This window comes from Corythoichthys intestinalis, chromosome 9 (assembly GCF_030265065.1).
Source record: "Corythoichthys intestinalis isolate RoL2023-P3 chromosome 9, ASM3026506v1, whole genome shotgun sequence".
Lineage (NCBI taxonomy): Eukaryota > Metazoa > Chordata > Actinopteri > Syngnathiformes > Syngnathidae > Corythoichthys > Corythoichthys intestinalis.
In genome coordinates this window covers 56,230,599-56,254,537 of record NC_080403.1, presented here as the reverse complement: position 1 = coordinate 56,254,537, position 23,939 = coordinate 56,230,599, and the positions used below count along the sequence as shown (strand labels likewise).

Below are 23,939 nucleotides of genomic sequence, written 5' to 3'. Positions count from 1 at the left end.
TAGTAATCTGTGGGTACAGATTACTAAACAAATTACGAACTGGACCCGCGTATTTCTAAACTGTACCCACGGTTTGCCTAACTGTGGGTGCATTTTAAAATATGTGGGTAAATTTCATAATATCGATAACAAAACTGGGTACTTCTGACTAAACTGTGCGTACAGATTAAAATATGTAGGTACAGTTTAGTAATCTGAGTACAGATTACTAAAAAATTACTAAACTGTACACACAGTTTAGTAATCTGTGGTAATATGTACAGACAGATGACTAAATTTTGTGTACAGATTACTTAACTGTACCCAAAGAGTACAGATTTCTAACCTGTGAGTACAGATTACTAAACTGTACCCACAGTTTAGTCACCTGTGGTACATATTACCAAAGTGTCAGTACAGATTAAAATATGTGAGTCAAAGTTTGTCTGGACCCACAGATTACTAAACTGTGGGTACACATTAAAATATGTGAGTACAGTTTAGTAATCTGTTAGTACAGATTACTGAACAAATTACAAAACTGTACACAATTTAGTCATCTATGTGTACAGTTAAGTAATGCGTGGGGGCAGATGACTAAATTTTGGGTTTAGATTACTAAACTGTACCAAAAGATTACTAAACTGTGGCTACAAATGACTAAATTCTGAGTACAGATTACTAAAGTGTACCCACAGTTTAGTTATCTGTGGGTACATTTGACTAAACGGTACCCACGGATGACTAAATTTTGGGTACAGTTGAGTAGTCTGTATCCACAGTTTCGGAATATGTACTAACAGATTACTAAACAATTTACGAAACTATACCCACAGTTTAATAAATGGGCACGGATTACGAAATAAATTACAAAACTGTACCCATAGTTTAATGATCTGTCAGTACGGATTACTAAATAAATTACAAAACTGTACCCACAGTTTAGTAATCTGTGGGTACAGTTAAGTAATATGTGCATACATATTACTAAAATGTGGGTACATGTTTTCCGAAATGTCCAGGTTCGTGGTGAATCAGTAACAGGCACTCTTTTGCAAAATAGACAATGTTTATTGATTAGAAAATGCAGAATAAATGAGATTTATTGATTATAATCCCACAAGAGCAAGCAAACAAGTATCAAAAACAAGCATAACAAATGGCAACGATGACGCTAGATTTCAGTTTGTCAATCCCAGAATCCCCGCTCTACCATTACAGGACAACCAAAATGTTCCTTAACAATGAAAATCGCTTACCGTGACAAATGAGCGGGAGCCAACGCTCCGGTAAGGCGGCGAAGGAACAAAGCCAGGCGATCCGTACGTGACCCGATGGCGGACTTCCTTCGCCGCCTTACCAGAGCGTTGGCTCCCTCTCATTTGTCACGGTAAGCGATTTTCATTGCTAAAGGAACACCTGCTTGTGCTGTAACGGTTTTGCGGGGATTCTGGGATTAACAAACTCAAATCTAGCGTCGTCGTTGCCATTTGTTATGCATGTTTTTGGTACTTGTTTGCTTGCTCTTGTGGGACTATAATCAATAAATCCAATTTATTCTGCATTTTCTAATCAATAAACATTGTCTATTTTGCAAAAGTGTGCCTGTTACAGAATCACCGCGAACCTGGAAATTTCGGAAAACAGTACAGATTACCAAATTATCCAGTTCAGCGATGGAATTTTTTTTCTTTTTTTTCTACCCTGGCACCCAGGGGGCTCCGTATAGTGGTCCTGTAGGATGCGAAAATATGTCCAAACAATGCATGGGTGCTAAAGTGCTAACTGGATATAGTGGGACCGAGCTGAAAAAGGTATAAAAACCAACGGTTGTATCAACTGTTTCATATACTGTAGTGTCACACATACTGTATTTATTAAATATGACATGCCAGCATTCATACTGTGGATCCAATACGGTTTACTGGCATGTCTGAAGTACGTGTGTGTGTATAAACACTGCTTTTGTTGTCATTCTAAAACAATTCTATGTACAAAAATATGAAAGTGAAAGAGGATACGTTTTATAAATAGCTCTTGAAAATTCTGCCCGTTTGATTGCGTATTGAAATAATCAACAAAATAAAAGTTTGCTCGATATATAATAAATCAAATAATCTTGCTAAAGTATGAGTTTCGATGGAAAATAACAACAAACAATACCAGAAAAATGAAGGATGGGAGCAAAACAACACAGTCAAGTTTAGTCCCTGAAAATTACACCCGGAGATTTGAAAGATGGCAGGCACTTGAACATTATGATGGTGTGGAGTCTGGCCGAGTGACACGCACAGATTTTCATATTTATGTCCAAGCGTGTTGGTGTTAATGCCTCCATCTCCTTACGATTCCATTTCGTCCCTGTCGAAAGATGGCGGCTCAAAGCTGAGCACTTCTTCGTAGGTTAATCCTATGGAACAGGGATAAAAAAAGGAGAGAAGGTTAATCAAATATAAGTCTTGTCGTAAGCAACTGCCTTCTAATCGTTGATGTTTTTGTCAACTATGATGAAAATATTTTGTTGAGGAACAATTGTGTCATAACGAGGAGATGATAACGAGCTAAAACGTGTTTCGGGAGACTAAAACGTAACGAGACAAAATTGTGTTTCCATCCTATGCTCACAATGCGAGACATTTTCTGAGAAGTAGGGGTTTGAAAATATAAATATAAATAAATTACGGGTGTCAAACGATTCGAATTTTTAATCGAGTTAATTACAGCTTGAAAATTAATTAATCGTAATTAATCGCAATTCAAACCATCTCTAAAACATGCCATATTTTTCTGTAAATTATTGTTGGAATGGAAAGATAAGACACAAGATGGATACATACATTAAACATACAGTACATAAGTACTGTATTTGCTTATTATAACAATAAATCAACAAGCTGGCGTTACCATTATTAAAATTCTGTTAAAGCGATCCATGGATAGAAAGACTTGTAGTTCTTAAAAGATAAAGGTTAGTACAAGTTATAGAAATTTTACATTAAAACCCCTCTTCATGTTTTCGTTTTAATAAAATTTGTAAAATTTTCAATCAAAAAATAAACTAGTTGCCCGCCATTGTTGATGCCAATAATTACTTACACAATGCTCATGGGTGCTGAAGCCTATAAAATCAGTCGCACCCAAGCGCCAGCAGAGGGCGACAAAACTCCGAAAAACAAGTACACATTTCACTGTGCTGTCATTTTAATCTGAGCGGGGCATGTGCGTTAATTGCGTCAAATATTTTAACGTGATTAATTTAAAAAATTAATTACCGCCCGTTAACGCGATAATTTTGACAGCCCTAAAATAAATATAAGTTATCAATACGCTCTCGCCCAGAATCGAATATCATTTTAAAAAGGTGTCACTGTTTAAAATAAAAAAAGGAACTGCTATCATAATCTTCCATTAGAATAGCGTTTAGGTTAGCTCACTGGTCGCTAATAGTGTAACGCTCGAATGCTATTTTTAGACAGCAAGGCTGCGTGACGTCACCATTGTAAACCGGAAGAGGGTCAACATAGAAGCGCACTCACATATAACTCATGCTAGTACTGCTAGTTTTCTACCGGTAACCTTTCAAAAAAGAACATGCCGATTAAACACTGCTGCTAAGGAACTCGTAGAAACTAGGCCTGAACGATATATCGTTTAAACATCGCCATCGCGATGTGCGCATGTGCAATAGTCCCATCGCAAGGACGTGCGATAGTTTTTTAATTTCATTTTTTTTAATCCACAAACGTTTGTTTTGAGGAAGGAGAGGGGAAAAAAGCGCACAGCTTCTCTTTCTCTCCAGCAAGTCATCGGCTCCTCCCCCTCCCCCTGCAACAGCGGAGTGGAGGGAGGAGGGGCCGAACAGCAGAGCGGAGGGAGGAGGGGCCGTTTTCAAAGTGAAAGCAAGCAACACGTTGAATAGGGAAGACTGTCTCCAAAAGGAGTTTTGGAAGTATTTTGGCTATCGACAAGAATATAAGGAACAAAAAACAGCCCTGTTGACAGTGCCTCGCCATGGTTGCCTCAACAAGAAGTAATCCGTCGAACATGTGGGACCATTTAAAACGCAGGTATCTATGCATTCCTGCTACGAGCTCCCCATCAGAGGCTTTTTAGCACAGGTGGGAACATTGCTACGTGCCAACGTTCTTGTCTCAAGCCTGCTATAGTGGATAAACTAATAGTCTTGGCCAAAAACCTATGAGACCCAGTTGAGAATTGCTGAGCAAGGAAGGTGGACGATATGCAGACAAATACATAACACAGCTGAAGGAATGTCTTTTCTTCTTTTTATTCATGTGACAGCTATCAGGAAGGCAGGAAATTTGGTTCTGTTATTCATCAGTTATTTGCAGTTATTCAGTTCAATTATTTACAAGTTCAGTTGAGTTTGTTTCTTTTATATTTAAATTTATTGTAAACCGTATTTTTCAAATAACTATATATAGTACAGCTGCACATAAAGTTTTGATACTTAATATTTTTGTTGAAATATTTTTACAACTTTGTTGCCGTTTTGCAGTTTTATATTGTTATATTTTGTGTAAACAACTCAGGGGACTAATGCACTTGCACTTTTATTAGTCAGATTTAATATTTAAGTTCAAATATGTTGACAACTTTGTTGTTTAACTGAGGTTTTTATTTATTTTTATAGTTTGTGAACTCTTTTGTCATATTTAATATTTTTGTTCAAATATGTTGACAACTTTGTTGTTTTACTGAGGTTTTTATTTATTGTTATAGTTTGTGAACAACTCTTTTATTTGTCATATTTAATATTTTTGTTCAAATATGTTGACAACTTTGTTGTTATTTTACAGAAGTTTTTATTTATTGTTATATTTTGTCAAAAACTTAGGGGACTAATGCACCTGCTCTTTTATTTATCATTTAATGTATTTGCTGCTGTTGAAGTGTAAAATATTGTATTCAATAAATGATCTATTTTGTGCAGACATGACTTCCTGGATACCTTCATACAGAAATCTTCATCATTCACAAATTAAACGGTATTATATAAATACACTGTGGTCACGGTGTGTTATGTAAAGTATTTCCAAACAGCTATTCAAGTCATTTAGTGAAAATTTCTTTAAAAAAGATAGATCTTTTTTTTTTTTTTTATATCGCAATATAATATCGCAATATATTGCAAACCTAAAAAAAATCGCAACAATAGTTTTTTCCAATATCGTTCAGGCCTAGTAGAAACGACTCCAGGCAATACGACCGTCCATATATGAAGGATGTTTTCTTCATACGTTTCCCGAAGCCAAAAACTCAGAGGGAGAAAATGTAGGTAACACTTTACAATAAGGGTCCCTTAATCAACATTAGTTAATGCATAACCAGACAGTCACTAATGATTTGGTAAAATTAAAAACATATACTGTATAGGCCTATTTAGGGTTAGGGTTTAGGGTTACGGTTTGTTAACTTAAGCATTTATAATTTCTTAGTTAAGGGACACATGTGCTACACTTTACAATAAGGGTCCAAAAAACATTCAGTAATGGTTAATAAAGGTTAAGTAATACTTATGAGGTACGTTCACATGAAATAATACCATACTTAAGGTTAGGTTAGCAGCACCCAAGGACTCAAAGAGAAATGTTTCTCATTTTAAAATAACATAATCACTTACTAGTACCAGTATACATTTAATAACTATTTTGCAATGCACTAATGTATATGTGAATTAATGTTATGTATTATGTATATTATAGCCTAACCTTAAGTATGGCATTATTTCACGTGAACGTACCTCATAAGTATTACTTAACTTTAATTAACCATTACTGAATGTTTTTTGGACCCTTTTTGTAAAGTGTAGCACAAGTGTCCCTTAACTAAGAAATTTTAAATGCTCAAGTTAACAAACCCTAATCCTAAACCCTAACCCTAAATAGGCTTATATGTGTTTTTAATTTTACCAAATCATTAGTTACTGTCTGGCTATGCATTAATGAATGCATTAACTAATGTTAATTAATATATTACTCAATGTTTAATAAGGGATTAGATGAATTATTGTAATGTTACTCAAACATCAGTTCTTGTCTTAAAATGGGATATAAAGGGGACCCTTATTGTAAAGTGTTACCAAAATGTAAACCATGAATAAACTTGTGCGGACGTCCAAAAGACCAGTTTAATGCCAGCAGGGTGAAGCCATTCACCTTCATATGCTGCTTCACACTGCTTTAAGCAAGCAGTAGTACAACCTTTATTGAAGAAAAGAGGCCTTCTAAAATACTTGAAAAGGTTATCTACTGTGTAGTCAGCTGCTACCATTCCTTGAAGAAAACCAGATTTCGGAACCATTCCAGTCTGGTTTGAAATCCCGCCACAGCACTGAGTCGGCACTTTTAAGGGTATCAAATGATATACTTTTGGCAACAGACTCTGGCAAGTTTGTTGTTTTAGTTCTTTTAGATTTATCTGCAGCATTTGATACCGTAGACCATGAGATTTGAATTTCTCGTCTCGAACACAGTGTGGGTGTTCAAGGTATCGTTCTTGAATGGTTCAAGTCATACCTAAATGAACGGAGTTTTTCTGTGAAAATGGGCAATTTTATCTCCAAAAAGGCATCGCTTCCACATGGGGTTCCCCAGGGATCTGTCCTCGGCCCTCTTTTACTTTCGCTTTATTTATTGCCTCTTGGTTCTGTTTTTAGGAAACATGGTGTTTTATTTCATTTGTATGCTGATGACTGTCAGATCTATTTTCCAATGGCACGTTCTGTCAACTCATTGAATGCCTCAACAACATAAAGTCGTGGCTTTCACTTAATTTTTTAAGCTTGAATGACAGCAAGACTGAAGTCATGGTGTTCAGACCAAGTAGCCAGGCCTCCCTGAATGTTGACCTCGGTTCATTGTCTCCATTTCTTAAGAATTGTGTCAAAAATCTAGGTGTCCAATTTGATTCTGATTTTAAATTTGAGAAACAGATTTCGTGCGTTGTACGTGACTGTTTTTATAAGCTTCGCTAGATTGCTAAGGTGAAATCTATTGTTTCACACTCTGATTTGGAGCAATTGATCCATGCTTTTTTCATAACTCGGCTGGATTATGGTAATTCTTTGTATGCAGGTGTCAGTCAGGCTTCACTGGCCCGTCTACAACTTGTGCAAAACTCTGCTGCTCGTCTCCTAACTTGAACCCGCAGGCGCGAACATATCACCCCGATTTTAGCATCTCTTCACTGGCTCCCAGTACATTACTGAATACATTTTAAGATATTATTATTTGTTTTTAAATGTTTGAATAATCTTGCGCTGCCATATCTGTCAGAACTGCTTCAGCCTTACAGTTCAACCAGAACCCTCAGATCAGCTGACCACCTGCTTCTAGAAGTCCCAAGATCAAGGCTGAAGCTTAGGGGTGACCGTGCAATTGCAGTGATGGCGCCCAGGCTGTGGAACCAATTACCACTTACTATTAGACAGGCCCCTTCACTTATGGATTTTAAATCACGCCTTAAAACATTTTATTTTTCTTCAGCTTTTAATGTGCAATGACTGTTTATTTTATTTTTGCGTTTGTTTTATCTTTGAAAGTTAACTTATTTTGCTGTTTTATGGTATGTAAAGCACTTTGGTCTCCTTGGCGGATTTTTTAAATGTGCTATACAAATAAAGTTGATTGACTGATATGCCGTAAACATTTTGTTGGGGGCCATGTTCCTATAGATGACAATCCTGATCCATTGGCTGCCCCGAAGAGGTAAGCCATTTTGATATTTTTACTTATTTTTAGCGTGGTGTTTTGCCGTGCTGCTTCTGTCTGACAATGAACGACCGGGAAAAAATGGCAATTTTTTTATATATATCACAACAGTCATGTAGGCCTATTTTTCTGAAATACGGATATTTAAATAATTTAGCCATGTTTGGCCTTGGCCTTTTTGTAGTAAGCCTGTTCTTGCTAACAGGTAGGCTCTAGATCAGTGGTTCTTAACCTGGGTTCGATCGAACCCCAGGTGAGTAAGTCTAAGGGGTTCAGTGAAGGTAAAGAAACGCAGAGCCATAAACTTCATAATGATATAGACGGGACACAGTCCACAGACACTTAAGCATTTATTCACAAGAATTTTCAGCGTAAAAGCTCCGTTTACATCAGGCGGCCGCAACATTTGCTTACTGACTAGCGTCATACTTCACAATATTTACGTAAAATAAATACTGACTGCCCAGTTTATTTTGCTTTTAATCAAGAATCGAGACTGTTTTACGTCCATACCTATCAAGAATTCAGGGATTTAAGCATTTACTCACAAGAATTTTCAACGGAAAAGCTCCGTTCACATCAGGCGGCCACTAGCAACATTCACTAACAGACAGCATTGTACTTTGACATATTTACGTAAAAAAAAAAAAAAAAAATGCTAACTGCATGGTTATTTCTTTTTCTTTTTTTTTTTGCTTTTAACCACGAATCGAGACTGTTTTACATCCATATTTATAAAGAATTCAGGGATTTAAGCATTTATCTACAAGAATTTTCAACGGAAAAGCTCTGTTTACATCAGCCGAGCACTAGCTACATTCACTAACATACTACGATTGTACTTCTACATATTTACGTAAATAAACTCAAACTGCAAGGTTTTTTTTTTTTTTTTTTAAACCAAGAATCATGACTGTTTTACCTTCATATCTATAAAAAATTCAGGGAGTTAAGCATTTATTCACAAGAATTTTCAACGGAAAAAGCTGTTTTCATAAGGTGGCCGCTACATTTGCTTACTGATTAGCATCATAGTATGCAATATTTAAGTAAAATAAATGCTAACTGCAGGTTTTTGGGTTTTAACCAGGAATCAAGACTGTTCTACGTTCATATCTATAAAGAATTTGGGGATTTACGCATTTATTCACAAGAATTTTCACCGGAAAAGCTTTGTTTACATAAGGCCGCTAGCTACATTCACTAACAGACTAGCATTGTACTTTGACATATTTACGTAGATAAATAAAAAAAATGCTAACTGCATGGGGTTTTTTTTGTTGTTGTTGCTTTTAACCAAAAATCGAGACTTTTACATCCATATCTATGAAGAATTCTGGGATTTATGTATTTATTCACAAGAATTTTCAATGGAAAAGCTCTGTTTACATCAGGCGGCCACTAGCTACATTCACTAACAGACAGCATTGTACTTTGACATATTTACGTTAAAAAAAAAAAGCTAACTGCATGGTTATTTCTTTTTTTTGCTTTCAACCAAGAATCGAGACTTGTTTTACATCCGTATCTAGAAAGAATTAGGGGATTTAAGCATTTATTCACAAGAATTTTCACCGGAAAAGCTCTGTTTACATAAGGCAGCCACTAAATTTGCTTACTGATTAGCATCATACTTCGCAATATTTACATAAAATAAACCCTAACTGCACGGCTTTTTTTTTGCTTTTAACCAAAAATCCAGACTGTTTTACGTCCATATTCCACTCGGTCAGCTTTGACGGCAACGCCAACAATGCAGGCCCCCTATTGATGCGCCCCGTGTCCCGTCAATATATTATGAAGTCTATGAGTCGCATTAACATTAGAATTACCTGCTAAGAGATTAAGAGGACGCTCGCCGGTTCCCAATGTAGCAAAATGTGCGTACTTACTCTTCCACTCCTCAATTTCCAGCTCGCGGCTTTCGAAGCTCTGATCATAAGGCTCGGCTTCGGGCTCGTCGTCTGGATCGTGGTACTGAGCAAAGTAGGGGTGGGCCAGCGCTTCGGACGCCGTGATTCGTATGTCCGTGTCTAGCACCAGCATTTTCTCCAGCAGGTCCACAGCTAGAACACAATGTTATAAAAATGAATATATACAGTGGATTAAATACCATTTTTTCCATTCCTACTTGCGTTATGATGAGACTATGTAACGTTCACTTCTGTGATTCTCTTTGTTCCTTAGCACATCCATCACACTGTGGCGCCTCTTTATGTTAACTTTCGTCTTCAGTTGCTACCTACTTTTTGGGGAGTGAAGTGTGATCATGTGTGCGTGGTCCGTTCCATTCCCGAGTGACAAGCGGTTGAGCTGGATTTTTTTATTTTTGGTGGATCAAAAGTGCATAAGAGCAAGTCTGCTCCATTTTTTACTTTTTATGCACTCATCCTGCCCTGCCAGCCATTACAACTGGTGAACAAAAAAATGTTGCATGGATGCAAACACTTTTTCTCACGTGATTTTAGGGTGCAGAATCCAAATCTCACCTTAGTTTGTTTCCATTAACTGCAGTTTTTTGTCCAATGTCGCAAAATAATTAGGGCTGTCAAAATTATCGCGTTAACGGGCGGTAATTAATTTTTTTAATGAATCACGTTAAAATATTTGACGCAATTAAGTAGTGCTGCAACGATTAATCGATTAACTCAAGTATTCGATTAGAAAAAAATATTCGAACTAAATTTTGTTGCTTCGAGTATTCGTTTAATTGAAGTGGCACTGTAATGGTTGATTTTAAAAGTGTTTGCATTTAATTTTACTGATGAGGGTGGATACAATGCCCTCTGGTCTGCCTCTTTTCACATGGCTGAATCCAACTGCTCCCTGGTAAGACCAACATTGGCAAAGTTTTTGTTTGAGCGAATGTTTTTTTAATGCATTAGTTTGTAGGTATATTTAGCCGTTTTTTGTGGGAATATGTGTCTGAACCACTTGTTAAGAGCATTGTTATTGTCTCTCTGTCTTCTTCTTCGGTTCCTTCCTTCGGGCAAATCATATCACATTTTGTAATTGTCAAATATTGTCAATGATACCGATGATGATGACAATAAATATTTCATTCATTCATTTCATTCATCGTAAAAAAAAAAAAAAAAATGAAAAAAAAACTTTAGCATTTTATAGCATTTAAGCTAGCAGACTTTTTCTATCCAAGATAGCCAATTGTTCTTTTGTTGTACACAGATCCTCATTTTTTTTTTAAATCATATGGTTTGAGGCTCAGCTCACGTGTTTTAATTTTTCACGTTCCTTATCCGATTACTCGATTATTCGTACAAACTAGTCCATCGATTAATCAACTACTAAAATACTCGATAGCTGCAGCCCTACAATTAACGCACATGCCCCACTCAGATTAAAATGACAGCAGTGTAATGTCCGCTTGTTACTTGTTACCTGTTTTTTGTTGTTTGGTGCCCTCTGCTTGTGCTTGGGTCCAAATGATTTTATGGGTTTGGGGAGTGAGCATGGTTTAATGACATCAACAATGGCGAGCTACTAGTTTATTTTTTGATTGAAAATTTTACAAATTTTAATAAAACGAAAACATTAAGAGGGGTTTTAATATAAAAGTTCTATAACTTGCACTAACATTTATATTTTAAGAACTACAAGTTTTTCTATCCATGGATCGCTTTAAGTAGAGAATGTTAATGGCATCTTGTTGATTTATTGTTATAATAAACAAATACAGTACTTATATACCGTATGTTGAATGTATATATCCGTCTTGTGTCTTATCTTTTCATTCCAACAATAATTTACAGAAAAATATGGCATATTTTAGAGATGGTTTGAATTGCAATTAATTACGATTAATTAGTTTTTAAGCTGTAATTAACCTCGATTAAAAATTTTAATCGTTTGACAGCCCTAAAAATAATACATGTTATGCCATGCTTTAGACAACTGCAGACCAACCAATGTGATGCGCTCTACTGCCAAAGTGCTCCAATATGTGAAAATCAGTCATCCAAGACAAACTATAGTTTATATAGGAAGAATCTGAATAATATAAAAATACCATCAGAATTTTGCATGAAAACGAAAGCATACAGGAAAAAATTGGATGTCAGATTTGAAATCGGCGACCTAAAATTGGTTTAATTTGATTTTAGAAAAATACATGCAACACAAATGGGGGGAAAAAACAATGCTATGTTGTTATGTTATAGTCCATGACCACTAGAGGGACTCAGTGAGCCATGACAAGTACTGTATAAAATGAATGAACATTTACTTACCAAGAGGGTTGGCACCAATAAATACATCAGCGAAGTTTCTCTTGGGCATGTGGGGGAGTGATTTAATATAGTTTCTGGCCTGTAAATGAAAATAAAAACATTCCTTTTAGTTAAAATTGAATATTAGTTTATATTGTCGAGGATTCAGTACATTATTGCCATGTGACTTCCTTTCCTTACAAAATGGCACATTGGTGAAGTCAGTCAGTGGTGGAACAAATGTGAACAGGGCCCAGGGTAAATTGGGTACCAGTGGGCAATTATTCAGGCCCCTTGAGACGATTCAGTCCAGTGTGTGTGTGTGTGTGTTTGGCCGGGGGGGGGGGGTCGTCAAGTGTAAAATTTTTCGCGGGCCCCTCTAGACAACCTGCAGGCAGATAGATATACAGGTGTACCTCGACATATGACCGCATCGACGTATGACCCTTTCAATGTCCGACGTAAAATTTGACTCTACATATGACCAAACTTTCCCATTCATTTCTAAAGGGATGCCATTGACACCCATGTAACAGTGGGTGTCCCCAAATGTCACTGAATCAACAGGAGGTGGCCCGATATCAACAGGACGTGTCCCCAAAATGTCCCCAAATCAACAGGAAGTGACCTGATATCAACAGGAAGTGTCCCCAAAATGTCTCTATATCAACTTGAGGTGACCTGATATCAACAGTACCTGCCTGCGAAACGTCCCCATATCTAGTTGCTATTTGTAATTGTACCTGCAGTATTTATGAAGATTTTAGCGTAGGTTTTGGGCTGAGGAACGAATTCATTTAATTACAATGTATTCTTATCGGAAAATCCCGCTCGACATCTGACCATTTCAACTTATAAACCACTGTATTTTAACACTTAAAACACAATATCGCAGCTCCACCCATTATCTGACCTTTCTGTTTGACCCTCCATTGCCCAACCACGCCTAATATACGCCCGCAAACCGTGCCGCTTAGAAGCATGGGCCCGGTTGCACCCCCAGCAACCCCCCCTAAGCTCCGCCTCTGAAGTGAGTGCAGAAATTTGTTCTCCAGACAATACAAAGTGAATGGTAGAACACAGTTCTGTACTATGCATCTACGTTTTCTGGATGTTTTCGGACGTCGGAAGCCTCACCTCGTGACTGGGCATCCTGCTTATGAGGGAGGCTGGCGGGGTTCCCGTCAGGCGCATAATCTGCTGCAACTGGTTTATATCTGTGGTGTGCAAGTCAAGGGGCATTATAAAAGATTGTGCACAAGGAGGGAACAAATACATAGCGAAGACAAAGTTGTAAGAATGTTTGGTTAGATATCCTCATTCAATACTGTGATAGTGTCCCCACATTGCCATATCATGAATGGATCACAGAGTGCTTATGGTGCAAAACACCAGCAAAGACACACAGCTTCAGTACAGTGAATGAGGTATGTTAAGAGTAGGGGTGTGCAATCTTAGGCACCCCACGATTCAATTTGATTACGATTCAGAGTGCTACAGTTCGATTTTTGAACGATGATCAAGGTTATCGCTATTATCACGATTATCGATGCATTGTACATTAATACTCATTAATAAAGTAGCCAAACAAATTTATGTCCATTATTTATTTAAAATATCCATATGATTCAACAGGAACGATGCAAAAATGCCCATACAACAAAAAGCTGTCCTTAAGTTGCTTTTTTATTTATTAATTTTTTTTTACAAGAAAGTGCAAAAACATTAACAATTCTAAAGGGAGTATTTCTTTCTTTCAACAATACAATAAAATTTACACTGGTGGAATGAATTCCACATCTGGACAGAAACAAAGTGTCTTTAGAAATAAGATTTCTTTTAACCAATATACTCTGTTTTCACAGTGTTACCTCCCTTGTGTAACTCTTGGAGTGACAGGTGGAAATCACAACTGCTCTTGATCACTTTTAACCTGTGGCGTTTATTGCCGAGCACATAAAAAAAGTTTGACAACCTCCAACATCGCAACACTTACACTCATTATTACAGTGCGGGCACTTTCTTCTCTCCCTGCCCCCCCCACCCGCAAACATGCCTGTCGGCTCCCAGGCAGCACTTGCAACAACGGATTTCTGTATTATTTCGCATGTTTGCAGTGTTACCGCTGTACTTAATCATGGTTATACACGTTCTGCATATGAACTTGGCTGAACTTCACCAGTACAGACGCACTCTCTGAGCTCCTGAAGCACTCTCAAGCGCTCAGGACCAGCAAGCTCGACTCCTACTATGGCTCCAAAGAATTTGAAACCTGGAGACTTGGATGAAATAAAATCCTCCATACATACGTTGGGGCTCTCCTTGACTGGCTTGATTCAAAACCAGAATCAAGAAATCGTCAGAGAGCTCCAGTTAATTTGCGCTGAAAACGAGAAACTCAAGCAGGCGGTCGAGGAGATGTTCGCATCAAGAGGCTGGAAATTTTGCCTGACGATCTCGACCAGTGCCGACGCGCAAAGGAGCTCATTTCTGGATTACAACTGACGCCTAGCCCAGGTGACACAGTGGCGCAACTGGCAATTGCATAAGAAAAGCATTTTGAGTCGCTACTCACACCAGCTGTGATAACACATAATCACTTTTGCCACACACATTGCCACAACAAAATGTTCCCACAGCAAACAGATGTAAAAATGTCAGGGACATGACAGAGCCATAACCTTGTACGCCCTGAAATTAATAGAGCTGCTTGACTGGACGCTGAGTTACTAAACCCAGATTGTTTATTGTACAGTTTTGTGGCCATCTGATGTATGTACCATGTCTGAATGTGCGTCTTTAGATGTATGGGGGACGGGAAACTGATAAGCATATGCTTCTTCCCGTCCAACTTTGTCTTGTTCTTCGGTTCCTTCGGGCAAATCATATCACATTTTGTAACTGTCAATGATTGTCAATGATACCGATGATGATGAAAATAAAATTATTCAAAAAAAAAAAAAAAAAAAAAAAAAAAAAATACACATTAGCAAATTAGCTAATTAGTTTAGCACTCGGCGCTAACTATAGACATCTCAAAAACAACAATAAAGGCTAAACAGTACAAGAGAGTTCGTGTACTCACCTCTAATAGACCCACACAGGTCTTAGCAACACACTCAGGACATTTTTTTAATTGAAATGCCTTAATCTACTGCTAGACATATGAAAGACAAATAGCAACTTACTATCTCTCTTCCCCTCTTGCTCTAAAAAATAACTTGCTGGGTCGTGAATCTGTGCCTACCTGTCTCATACACAATTTTTTTTTTTTTTTTAAAAAGGAGTAAATCTCTCCCAGTAACCGGGAGCATCCATCATAACATTGTGCGTGCCGCCGTTAAGTGTCCGGGCGGAAGACGTGTCTTGAATTTCGTTCCGCTACGAGCGGCTGTCATAAAGTTATGAGGGAAAATCAACATTTTTGAACTTTTATTATTCGTGATTGAATCGTCACGTGTCGGATCGCGATGCATGTAAAAATCGATTTTTTGGAACTCCTCTAGTCAAGAGTTTATAATTCATTATTTTCTATCATTTCATTTTTGCACCATGAATGCAAATGGTCTGCTCACATAAGAAATCCAAAGCTTCTTAGTTTGGAGACATCTAATGGTCAATAAGCATAACTGTTGTGCTAAGCTGTGACCAGCCATTGTCGAAAGGCAGAAGGCTTCTACATTCACGTTGAAGGCAACATGAAAAATAATTAGCCATCATGTTTACATACTTTTTAATGCCTCTCAAACATCAAGTTGAATGCGTTTTCATGCTTTTTAATAGGGTTGTTCCGATCATGTTTTTTTTGCTCCCGAACCGATCCTGATCGTTTTAGTCCCGATATTTCCCGATCCGATTGCTTTTTTGTTGTTGTTCCCGATTCACTTCCAATCATTCCCGATAATTTTTCCCGATCATATACATTTTGGCAATGCATTAAGAAAAAAATGAATAAAACTTGGACGAATATATATTCAACATACAATACATAAGTACTGTATTTGTTTATTATGACAATTAATCCTCAAGATGACATTTCCATTATTAACATTCTTTCTGTGAGAGGGATCCACGGATAGAAAGACTTGTGACTTTGTATATTGTGACTAAATATTGCCATCTAGTGTATTTGTTGGGCTTTCAGTAAATGATACTGTAGCCATTTAACTGTTCTGCCCAAATGCATGATGGGAAGTGCAACCATGACTGTGCGTAGTGGTACCAATTGATATATCTTCTCTGTGTTGGGAAATAACATAGGGTGTTAAGAAAAAGATCAATTATTACCTTTCTTCCTCACATTGCTTTCCCACGATATTTCTAATTGTTGAGAGAGGGATTTAAAGGCTTTAGTCAATTAAAAAAAAAAGGCTCCAAAGGCTGCCAAAATTCACTCTACTCATTTTACGCTGCCTTTTAGCTCTATATATAGGTAAAACGGCGCCATTACAGATTGAACGCAACAATGCATGAGTGGGTCGTGCAGCGCATGCATTAATTGCGTTAAATATTTTAACGTGATACTTTTTTAAAAAAATTAATTACCGCCGTTAACGGGATAAATTTGATAACCCTACCTTAAGCCTAAACTAAAGACTCTGGATGAGTGTAACATATTTTGTCTGTAACATTAAATACAATTAGAAAACGATTTAATTAAAATATATATATATATATATATTTAAAAAAGGCATGTCCGATATTGTTTCGCCGATTCCGATACTTTGAAAATGACATGATCGGACCCGATCGATCGGCATCTCTACTTTTTAATTTTGACAAAATCCATTTAATGACTGTAAATGCTTTTTAATGGAGCGCATAAAACCTGTTGATATGCTTTTTGCAGTCATCTCCATTTCTGTTTCACTTGGCTGCTGTGAATGGAATGCTTAGTGGCAGGGAAGCAAGAAGGTGCACTGTATCACAGAGACAATAGTGGTACCAGTGAGTCATAAACCACATGGTGCTCTATCTCATCAACGAGCTCACGGCCGCAGGGGGGCTCTCATTAGAAGTTCATTCACACACACGCCATTCATTCCAATTGAGTTTAAAAAGTCTCACTCATAACGATGATACACTTCATCCACAGTGAGGACTCATGTACCAAATTCTCCATAACCCAATAGGCTGATAGTTGCAGTAGAGTGGAAGGATACGATCCGTGCCGGGGAACAACGTTCGTCCGGTGAGAAGTTCGGCCATGATGCAGCCCACTGACCAGATGTCCACTAAAAAAAAAAGTAAAACAGTAACTCGTCTTACTGCTTGTACAACTGTAGTGAATGGTTTTGAACATTGCAACATGCTTTTTTCACAGAAAACTTTTTTTTTTTTTAAAAGCAAAGCAGCCATATTAGAGTTGTCGAACAATGACTTTTTAACAGGACATAATGACTTCAATAGACCTCTCTTACTACTCCCATACTCAAAACCGAATTGTTACTGTACCAATATTTTGGATAATGAACTAGAAGTCCTGCATGGTAACTTTTATCATGTTACAGTTCTAATTTTTGTGGTACTGTGAATACAAAAATCTTAATACAGTGGGGCAAATAAGTATTTAGTCAGCCACTAATTGTGCAAGTTCTCCCACTTGAAAATATTAGAGAGGCCTGTTATTGTCAACATGAGTAAACCTCAACCATGAGAGACAGAATGTGGGGGGGAAAAAAAACAGAAAATCACATTGTTTGATTTTTAAAGAATTTATTTGCAAATCATGGTGGAAAATAAGTATTTGGTCTAGAGCTGAAACGAGTACTCGAGCAACTCGAGTAACTCGAGTTTAAAAACTGATCCGAGTAATTTTATTCACCTCGAGTAATCGTTTATTTTGACAGCTCTAAGCATCACGTTTTGCTCGGACTACTTTTTACGCGGGACAACGCGCTGTCACGTGCGGAGAGGAAGAAGGAAAAAAAAAAAGTTACTGCAGCCGACAGCCGCCACAAACGACGCCGACGTTGCTAAATACTAGCCCGCACTATGCTACGTTGGTACAGGTAGCGTCTGATGCGTCTCATAGAGATCACATGTATGTTGAACTAGATGCGTAATGACAGACTCGGCCGCGTCTGGGCAGCGTTAGTAAACAGCCGCCATCTTAAAGCAGTAGAGCGCTAAGCGCTAATAAAGAGCGCTAAGCGCTAATAAATAAGATTACTGTCGCTACTAGCTCACGTAACGTTAGCCCTGCGGAGGGCTAGGTTTCAATTAATTATGACCACTATTGATGCGTGGCTAACGTGTCTTACATACAGGCTTTAACATAACATAGCATTGTGGAGTGATGAGGGTGTAAAATAAAAACTTAATCATGCTAACTATCAATTTTAGCTCAGAAGTCATTGCTGGATAAAACACCAAGTAGCACTGGTCCCTAATGTGTTCCAATACAGCCTGTATCATACATTTATTTTGAACACTGCAAAAACTCAAAATCCTATCAGGACTTACAGTTTAGACTAACTTAAAACTTAACTAGAACTTAAAAATGGCTTGACACAAAGAGAAATTCAATTGAAACATGTGGGAAAAAATCCTAACTTTTAAGTGATGTGTGTTATCAAGCGTAACGGCATTTTTAGGTAAGATACATATATATTTTTTTTTTAATAAGATCTAAAAGTTTTTTGAGTGAAATCAGTGAATTAGTCTTTTTTAAATTCTAGTTACATCTGAGATGCAATTGTTGGCTGTTTTCAACAATATACATCGAAAATAAAGACATTGATTGACTGAAAATGGTTCAAGATTAGATGAAATGTCTTGTTTTCTCATGTATATTTATAATTTCTCTTCACCTAAAAAATATATGTTTTATCCGATTACTCGATTAATCGATAGAATTTTCAGTCGATTACTCGATTACTAAAATATTCGATAGCTGCAGCCCTAATTTGGTCAGTACCAAAACTTCATCTCAATACTTTATTATGTACCCTTTGTTGGCAATAACGGAGGCCAAACGTGTTCTATAACTCTTCACAAGCTTTTCACACACTGTTGCTGGTATTTTGGCCCATTCCTCCATGCAGATCTCCTCTAGAGCAGTGATGTTTTGAGGCTGTCGTTGGGCAACACAGACTTTCAACTCCCTCCTCACCCTGTGGCGTCAAAATGATAACAAGAACGGGAAGCAAAAATCCCAGAACCGCATGGGAGGACCGAGTGAATGACCTACAGAGAGCTGGGACCACAGTAACAAAGGCTACTATCAGTAACAAAATGCACCGCCAGGGACTCAAATCCCGCACTGCCAGGCGTGTCCCCCTGCTGAAGCCAGTACACGTCCAGGCCCGTCTGCGGTTCGCTAGAGAGCATTTGGATGATCCAGAAGAGGACTGGGAGAATGTGTTATGGTCAGATGAAACCAAAATAGAACTTTTTGGTAAAAACACAGGTTCTCGTGTTTGGAGGAGAAAGAAATTCTCAATTGCATCCAAAGAACACCATACCCACTGTGAAGCATGGGGGTGGAAACATCCTGCTTCGGGGCTGTTTTTCTGCAAAGGGACCAGGACGACTGATCTGTGTAAAGGAAAGAATGAACGGGGCCATGCATCGAGAGATTTTGAGTGAAAATCTCCTTCCATCAGCAAGGGCATTGAAGATGAGACGCGGCTGGGTCTTTCAGCATGACAATGATCCCAAACACACAGCAAGGGTAACAAAGGAGTGACTTCGTAAGAAGCATTTCAAGGTCCTGGAGTGGCCTAGCCAGTCTCCAGGTCTCAACCCCATAGAAAATCTGCTGAGGGAGTTGAAAGTCCGTGTTGCCCAACGACAGCCCCAAAACATCACTGCTCTAAAGGAGATCTGCATGGAGGAATGGGCCACAATACCAGCAACAGTGTGTGAAAAGCTTGTGAAGAGTTACAGAAAATGTTTGGCCTCCGTTATTGCCAACAAAGGGTACATAATAAAGTATTGAGATGAACTTTTGGTATTGACAAAATACTAATTTTCCACCATGATTTGCAAATAAATTCTTTAAAAATCAAACAATTTGATTTTCTGGGGGTTTTTTCCCCCACATTCTGTCTCTCATGGTTGAGGTTTACCCATGCTGACAATTACAGGCCTCTCTAATATTTTCAAGTGAGAGAACTTGCACAATTAGTGGTTGACTAAATACTTATTTGCCCCACTGTATGTACTGGTCAAGGTTGATGAATATTAGTACTGGACCTCTCTGACTACTCCCATACTAAAAATTATGCATTTTTACTGTACCAATATTTAGAAATAATGATTTAAAAGTCCTGCATGTGAACTTTAATCAGGTTACCGTTCTTGATTTTGTGGTACTGTGAATCCACAAATCTGAATAAGTTCTGGCCTAGTTTGGTGAAAATTAGTAGTAGACCTCTATGATTACTCCCATACTCAAAACTATGCAATTTTACTGTAGCAATATTTGGAAACATCAATTAAAAGTCCTACATGTGAAATTTAATCAGGTTACAGTTGTAATTTTTGTGGTACTGTAAATCCACAATTTTGAGTACGATCAGGCCAAGGTTGGTGAATATTAGTAGTGGATATCTCTGACTACTTACGTACTCAAAGCTATGCATTTTACTGCACCAATAATTTGGGAAATGAATTAAAGGTCATGCAACTTTAACCAGGTTACAGTTCTCATTTTTGTGGTACTGTAAATCCATAAATTTGAGTACATTCTGGCCAAGGTTGGTGAATATTAGTAGTAGAGCTCTCTGACCACTAACATACTCAAAACTGCATTTTTACTGTATCAATATTTTGAAAAATGAAGTACCGCATGTGCACTTTAATCAGATTACAGTTCTCATTTTTGTGACACTGTAAATCCACAATTTTAAGCACGTCCTGGCCAAGGATGGTGAAAATTAGTAGTAGACCTATCCGACTACTCCCAGACTCAAAACTATGCATGTTTACTGTACCATTATGAGGAAAATTTGAATTAAATATCCTAAATGTGGACTTTGATTTGGTTACAGTTACAGGTTACAGTTCTCATTTTCTGGTACTGAAATCAATAATTCTGAAGAAGTTCTGGCCAAGGATGGTGAATGTTAGTCGTAGACCTCTTGGACTACTCCCATACTCAAAACTATGCATTTTTACTGTACCAATATTTGGAATAATAAATGAAAAGTCCTTCATGTATACTTTGACCAGGTTGCAGTTCTCATTTTTGTGGTACTGTAGATCCACAATTCTACATAAGTTTTGGACAAGGATGGTGAATATTAGTAGTAGACCTCTCCGACTACTCCCAGACTCAAAACTGTGCATTTTTAATGTACCAATATGTAGAAAATTTGAGTTAAATGTCCTAAATGTGGACTTTGATCTGGTTATAGGTTACAGTTCTCATTTTTCTGGTACTGTAAATCAACAATTCTGACTAAACTCTGGCCAAGGATGGTGAGTATTAGTAGTACACCTCTCTGACTACTCCCGTACTCAAAACTATGCATTTTTACATTACAAATATTTGGAATAATGAATTAAAAGTCCTTCATGTATACTTTGACCAGGTTGCAGTTCTCATTTTTGTGGTACCGTAAATCCGCAAATCTTAATAAGTACTGGCCATGGTTGGTAAATATTAGTAGTGGACCTCTCTGGCTATTCCCACACTCAAAACTATGCATTTTTTACTTTACCAATATTTAGAAAATTTGAATTAAGAGTTCTACATCTGTACTCTGATTAGGTTACAGTTCTCTAATGTTCTATTTATTGTATCAATGACATATTTGCATTAAAATCACTACACTGTTGTAACTTTTATTGTAGCCTAATTAAGGGCTTGTTTTAACTGTTCAATATAAGATTATTGTCCAAAACAACATCAAACGCTTTTTCCCCCCGATCAAGGATACAGGTACTTGGCTGATAATTTTGGACAACTCTATGTCATATATTATTCATTAGGTACATATTTGTTGTATAAAAAAGCCCTTATCACTTGAAATACATTGTGAGGCTACAGTCATGAAATTGGCTTTTATTTAAACAGATACATTGACATTTTTTTGTTAACGCAGCAGGATTAAGTTTTTAAATGACTACAGCTCAAAGGGGAAAATGAAGGCTAAAGTGTGACGTATAGGTATGTGTACCTGTCATGTTGTAGTGCATCCAGTTGAGCATGATCTCGGGGGCTCTATACCACCGAGTGGCAACATAGCCCGTCATTTCATCATCCGTGTGCCGGGCCAAACCAAAATCCAGGATCTAGATGAGCCAAACATTTGTGCAAATGTAAGATAAATACTGAATCTTAATTCTGTGGTGCGCTATTTCATTTGAATCTGTTCAAAGAAATGACATCCAGAGGTAGGTAGTAGCACGATACATTTACTCTGTTACATTTACTTGAGTCACTTTTTGAGAAAGATGTACGGTACTTCTAACTAACCCTTGGCGATAAAACATTAACAATATTTATCGTCACATTAATTTTGTCAACAGAAATAATAAAAAGGTTCGATAAAAGTCAATAGATTTAAACTGTAGTTACAACACCCCAACAACAGAGAGCGCTGATGCAACAGAAACTAACTGAGATGGTATTCGGTACAGGAGGGAAAATTATTAAAGTCTGATACTGTGGACTTATTTTTCTGGCCTGTAACCTTTAAAGCAATGGCTGCCTTGTTTATTTGTCAAATCTTTGAAACTGAACATTTTTTTGGTCTATTTATTTTGTTGACATTATTGTCAGACACCTTAAGACTGCATGCTGAAAAGACTTTTAACTAGGGCTGTCAAAACTATCGCGTTAACGGGCGTTAATTAGTTATTTAAATTAATCACATTAAAATATTTGACGCAATTAACGCAGATGCCCCGCTAGGACAGATTTAATTGACGGTACAGTGAAACGCTCACTTGTTAATTGTGTTTTATGGAGTTTTGCCGCCCTCTGCTGGCGCTTGGGTGCGACTGATTTTATAGGCTTCAGCACCCATGAGCATTGTGTAAGTAATTATTGACAACAATGGCGGGCTACTAGTTTATTTTTTGATTGAAAATTTTACAAATTTTATTAAAACAAACATTAAGAGGGGTTTTAATATAACATTTCTATAACATGTAGTAACATTTTTCTTTTAAGAATTACAAGTCTTTCTATCCATGGATCGCTTTAACAGAATGTTAATAATGTTAATGCCATCTTGTTGATTTATTATTATAATAAACAAATACAGTCCTTATGTACCGTATGTTGAATGTATATATCCATCTTGTGTCTTATCTTTCCATTCCAACAATAATTTACAGAAAAATAGGGCATATTTTATAGATGGTTTGAATTGCGATTAATTAATTTTTAAGCTGTAATTAACTCGATTAAGAATTTTAATCGTTTGACAGCCCTGCTTTTAACATGTTGCCAAGTATTAATTAAAATTACCGTATTGGCCCGAATAAAAGATGGTGTTTTTTTGCATTGAAATAAGACTGAAAAAGTGGGGGTTGTCTTATATTCGCGGTCTAGACGCTATACCCATTCACGACGCTAGATAGCGCCAGATATTATTGAAGCGATGTTCTGTCATGACAGATCTCAGCTACTCTAAAGTTTAACCAGTTTGCATTATTTTATTGCAATGTTTTTCCTTATTCAGATTTGTTTCAAGACTACAGTTAGTTAGACTTCACTTTGATGCTTAATGCAATTAATGCAATTTTGTCGTTTTATCACAATCGATTGGTTTATTTACATTTCAAAAACCAGAAGCCATTCATTTACGAATGTGATTGCATTTTACATATTTAAATGTTCAGTTATTAAGATTTGAATGAGGTAAAATAACATGCTTTTTCTCTCAAATATATTGTTATAATCATGTTTCAGATGTACTGTAATTATTTTTTGTATGAAAATTAATTTGGTGTTCAAAAAGTCTTTTTTCAAACTTGAGTCTTGAAAAAGACGGGGTCGTCTTATAATCAGGGCCGTCTTATATTCGGGCCAATACGGTATTTT

The 23,939-nt window shown here is 37.2% G+C and overlaps 1 protein-coding gene across 2 annotated transcripts in view; it reads right to left on the bottom strand.

The window, feature by feature from the left end:
- Positions 1-1,557: 1,557 nt before the first annotated feature.
- Positions 1,558-23,939, bottom strand: part of mapk14b (mitogen-activated protein kinase 14b) — a 55,152-nt gene continuing 32,770 nt past the window's right edge. For both annotated transcript variants that reach the window (XM_057846364.1, XM_057846365.1), the window contains exons 7-12: positions 22,066-22,180; positions 17,101-17,172; positions 13,076-13,155; positions 11,960-12,038; positions 9,605-9,778; positions 1,558-2,389 (exon numbers count right to left, since the gene is read on the bottom strand). In XM_057846364.1, coding sequence (XP_057702347.1) covers positions 2,322-2,389; positions 9,605-9,778; positions 11,960-12,038; positions 13,076-13,155; positions 17,101-17,172; positions 22,066-22,180 — 588 coding nt within the window. In that variant the 3' untranslated portion in view covers positions 1,558-2,321. The remainder of the gene's footprint in view (positions 2,390-9,604; positions 9,779-11,959; positions 12,039-13,075; positions 13,156-17,100; positions 17,173-22,065; positions 22,181-23,939) is intronic.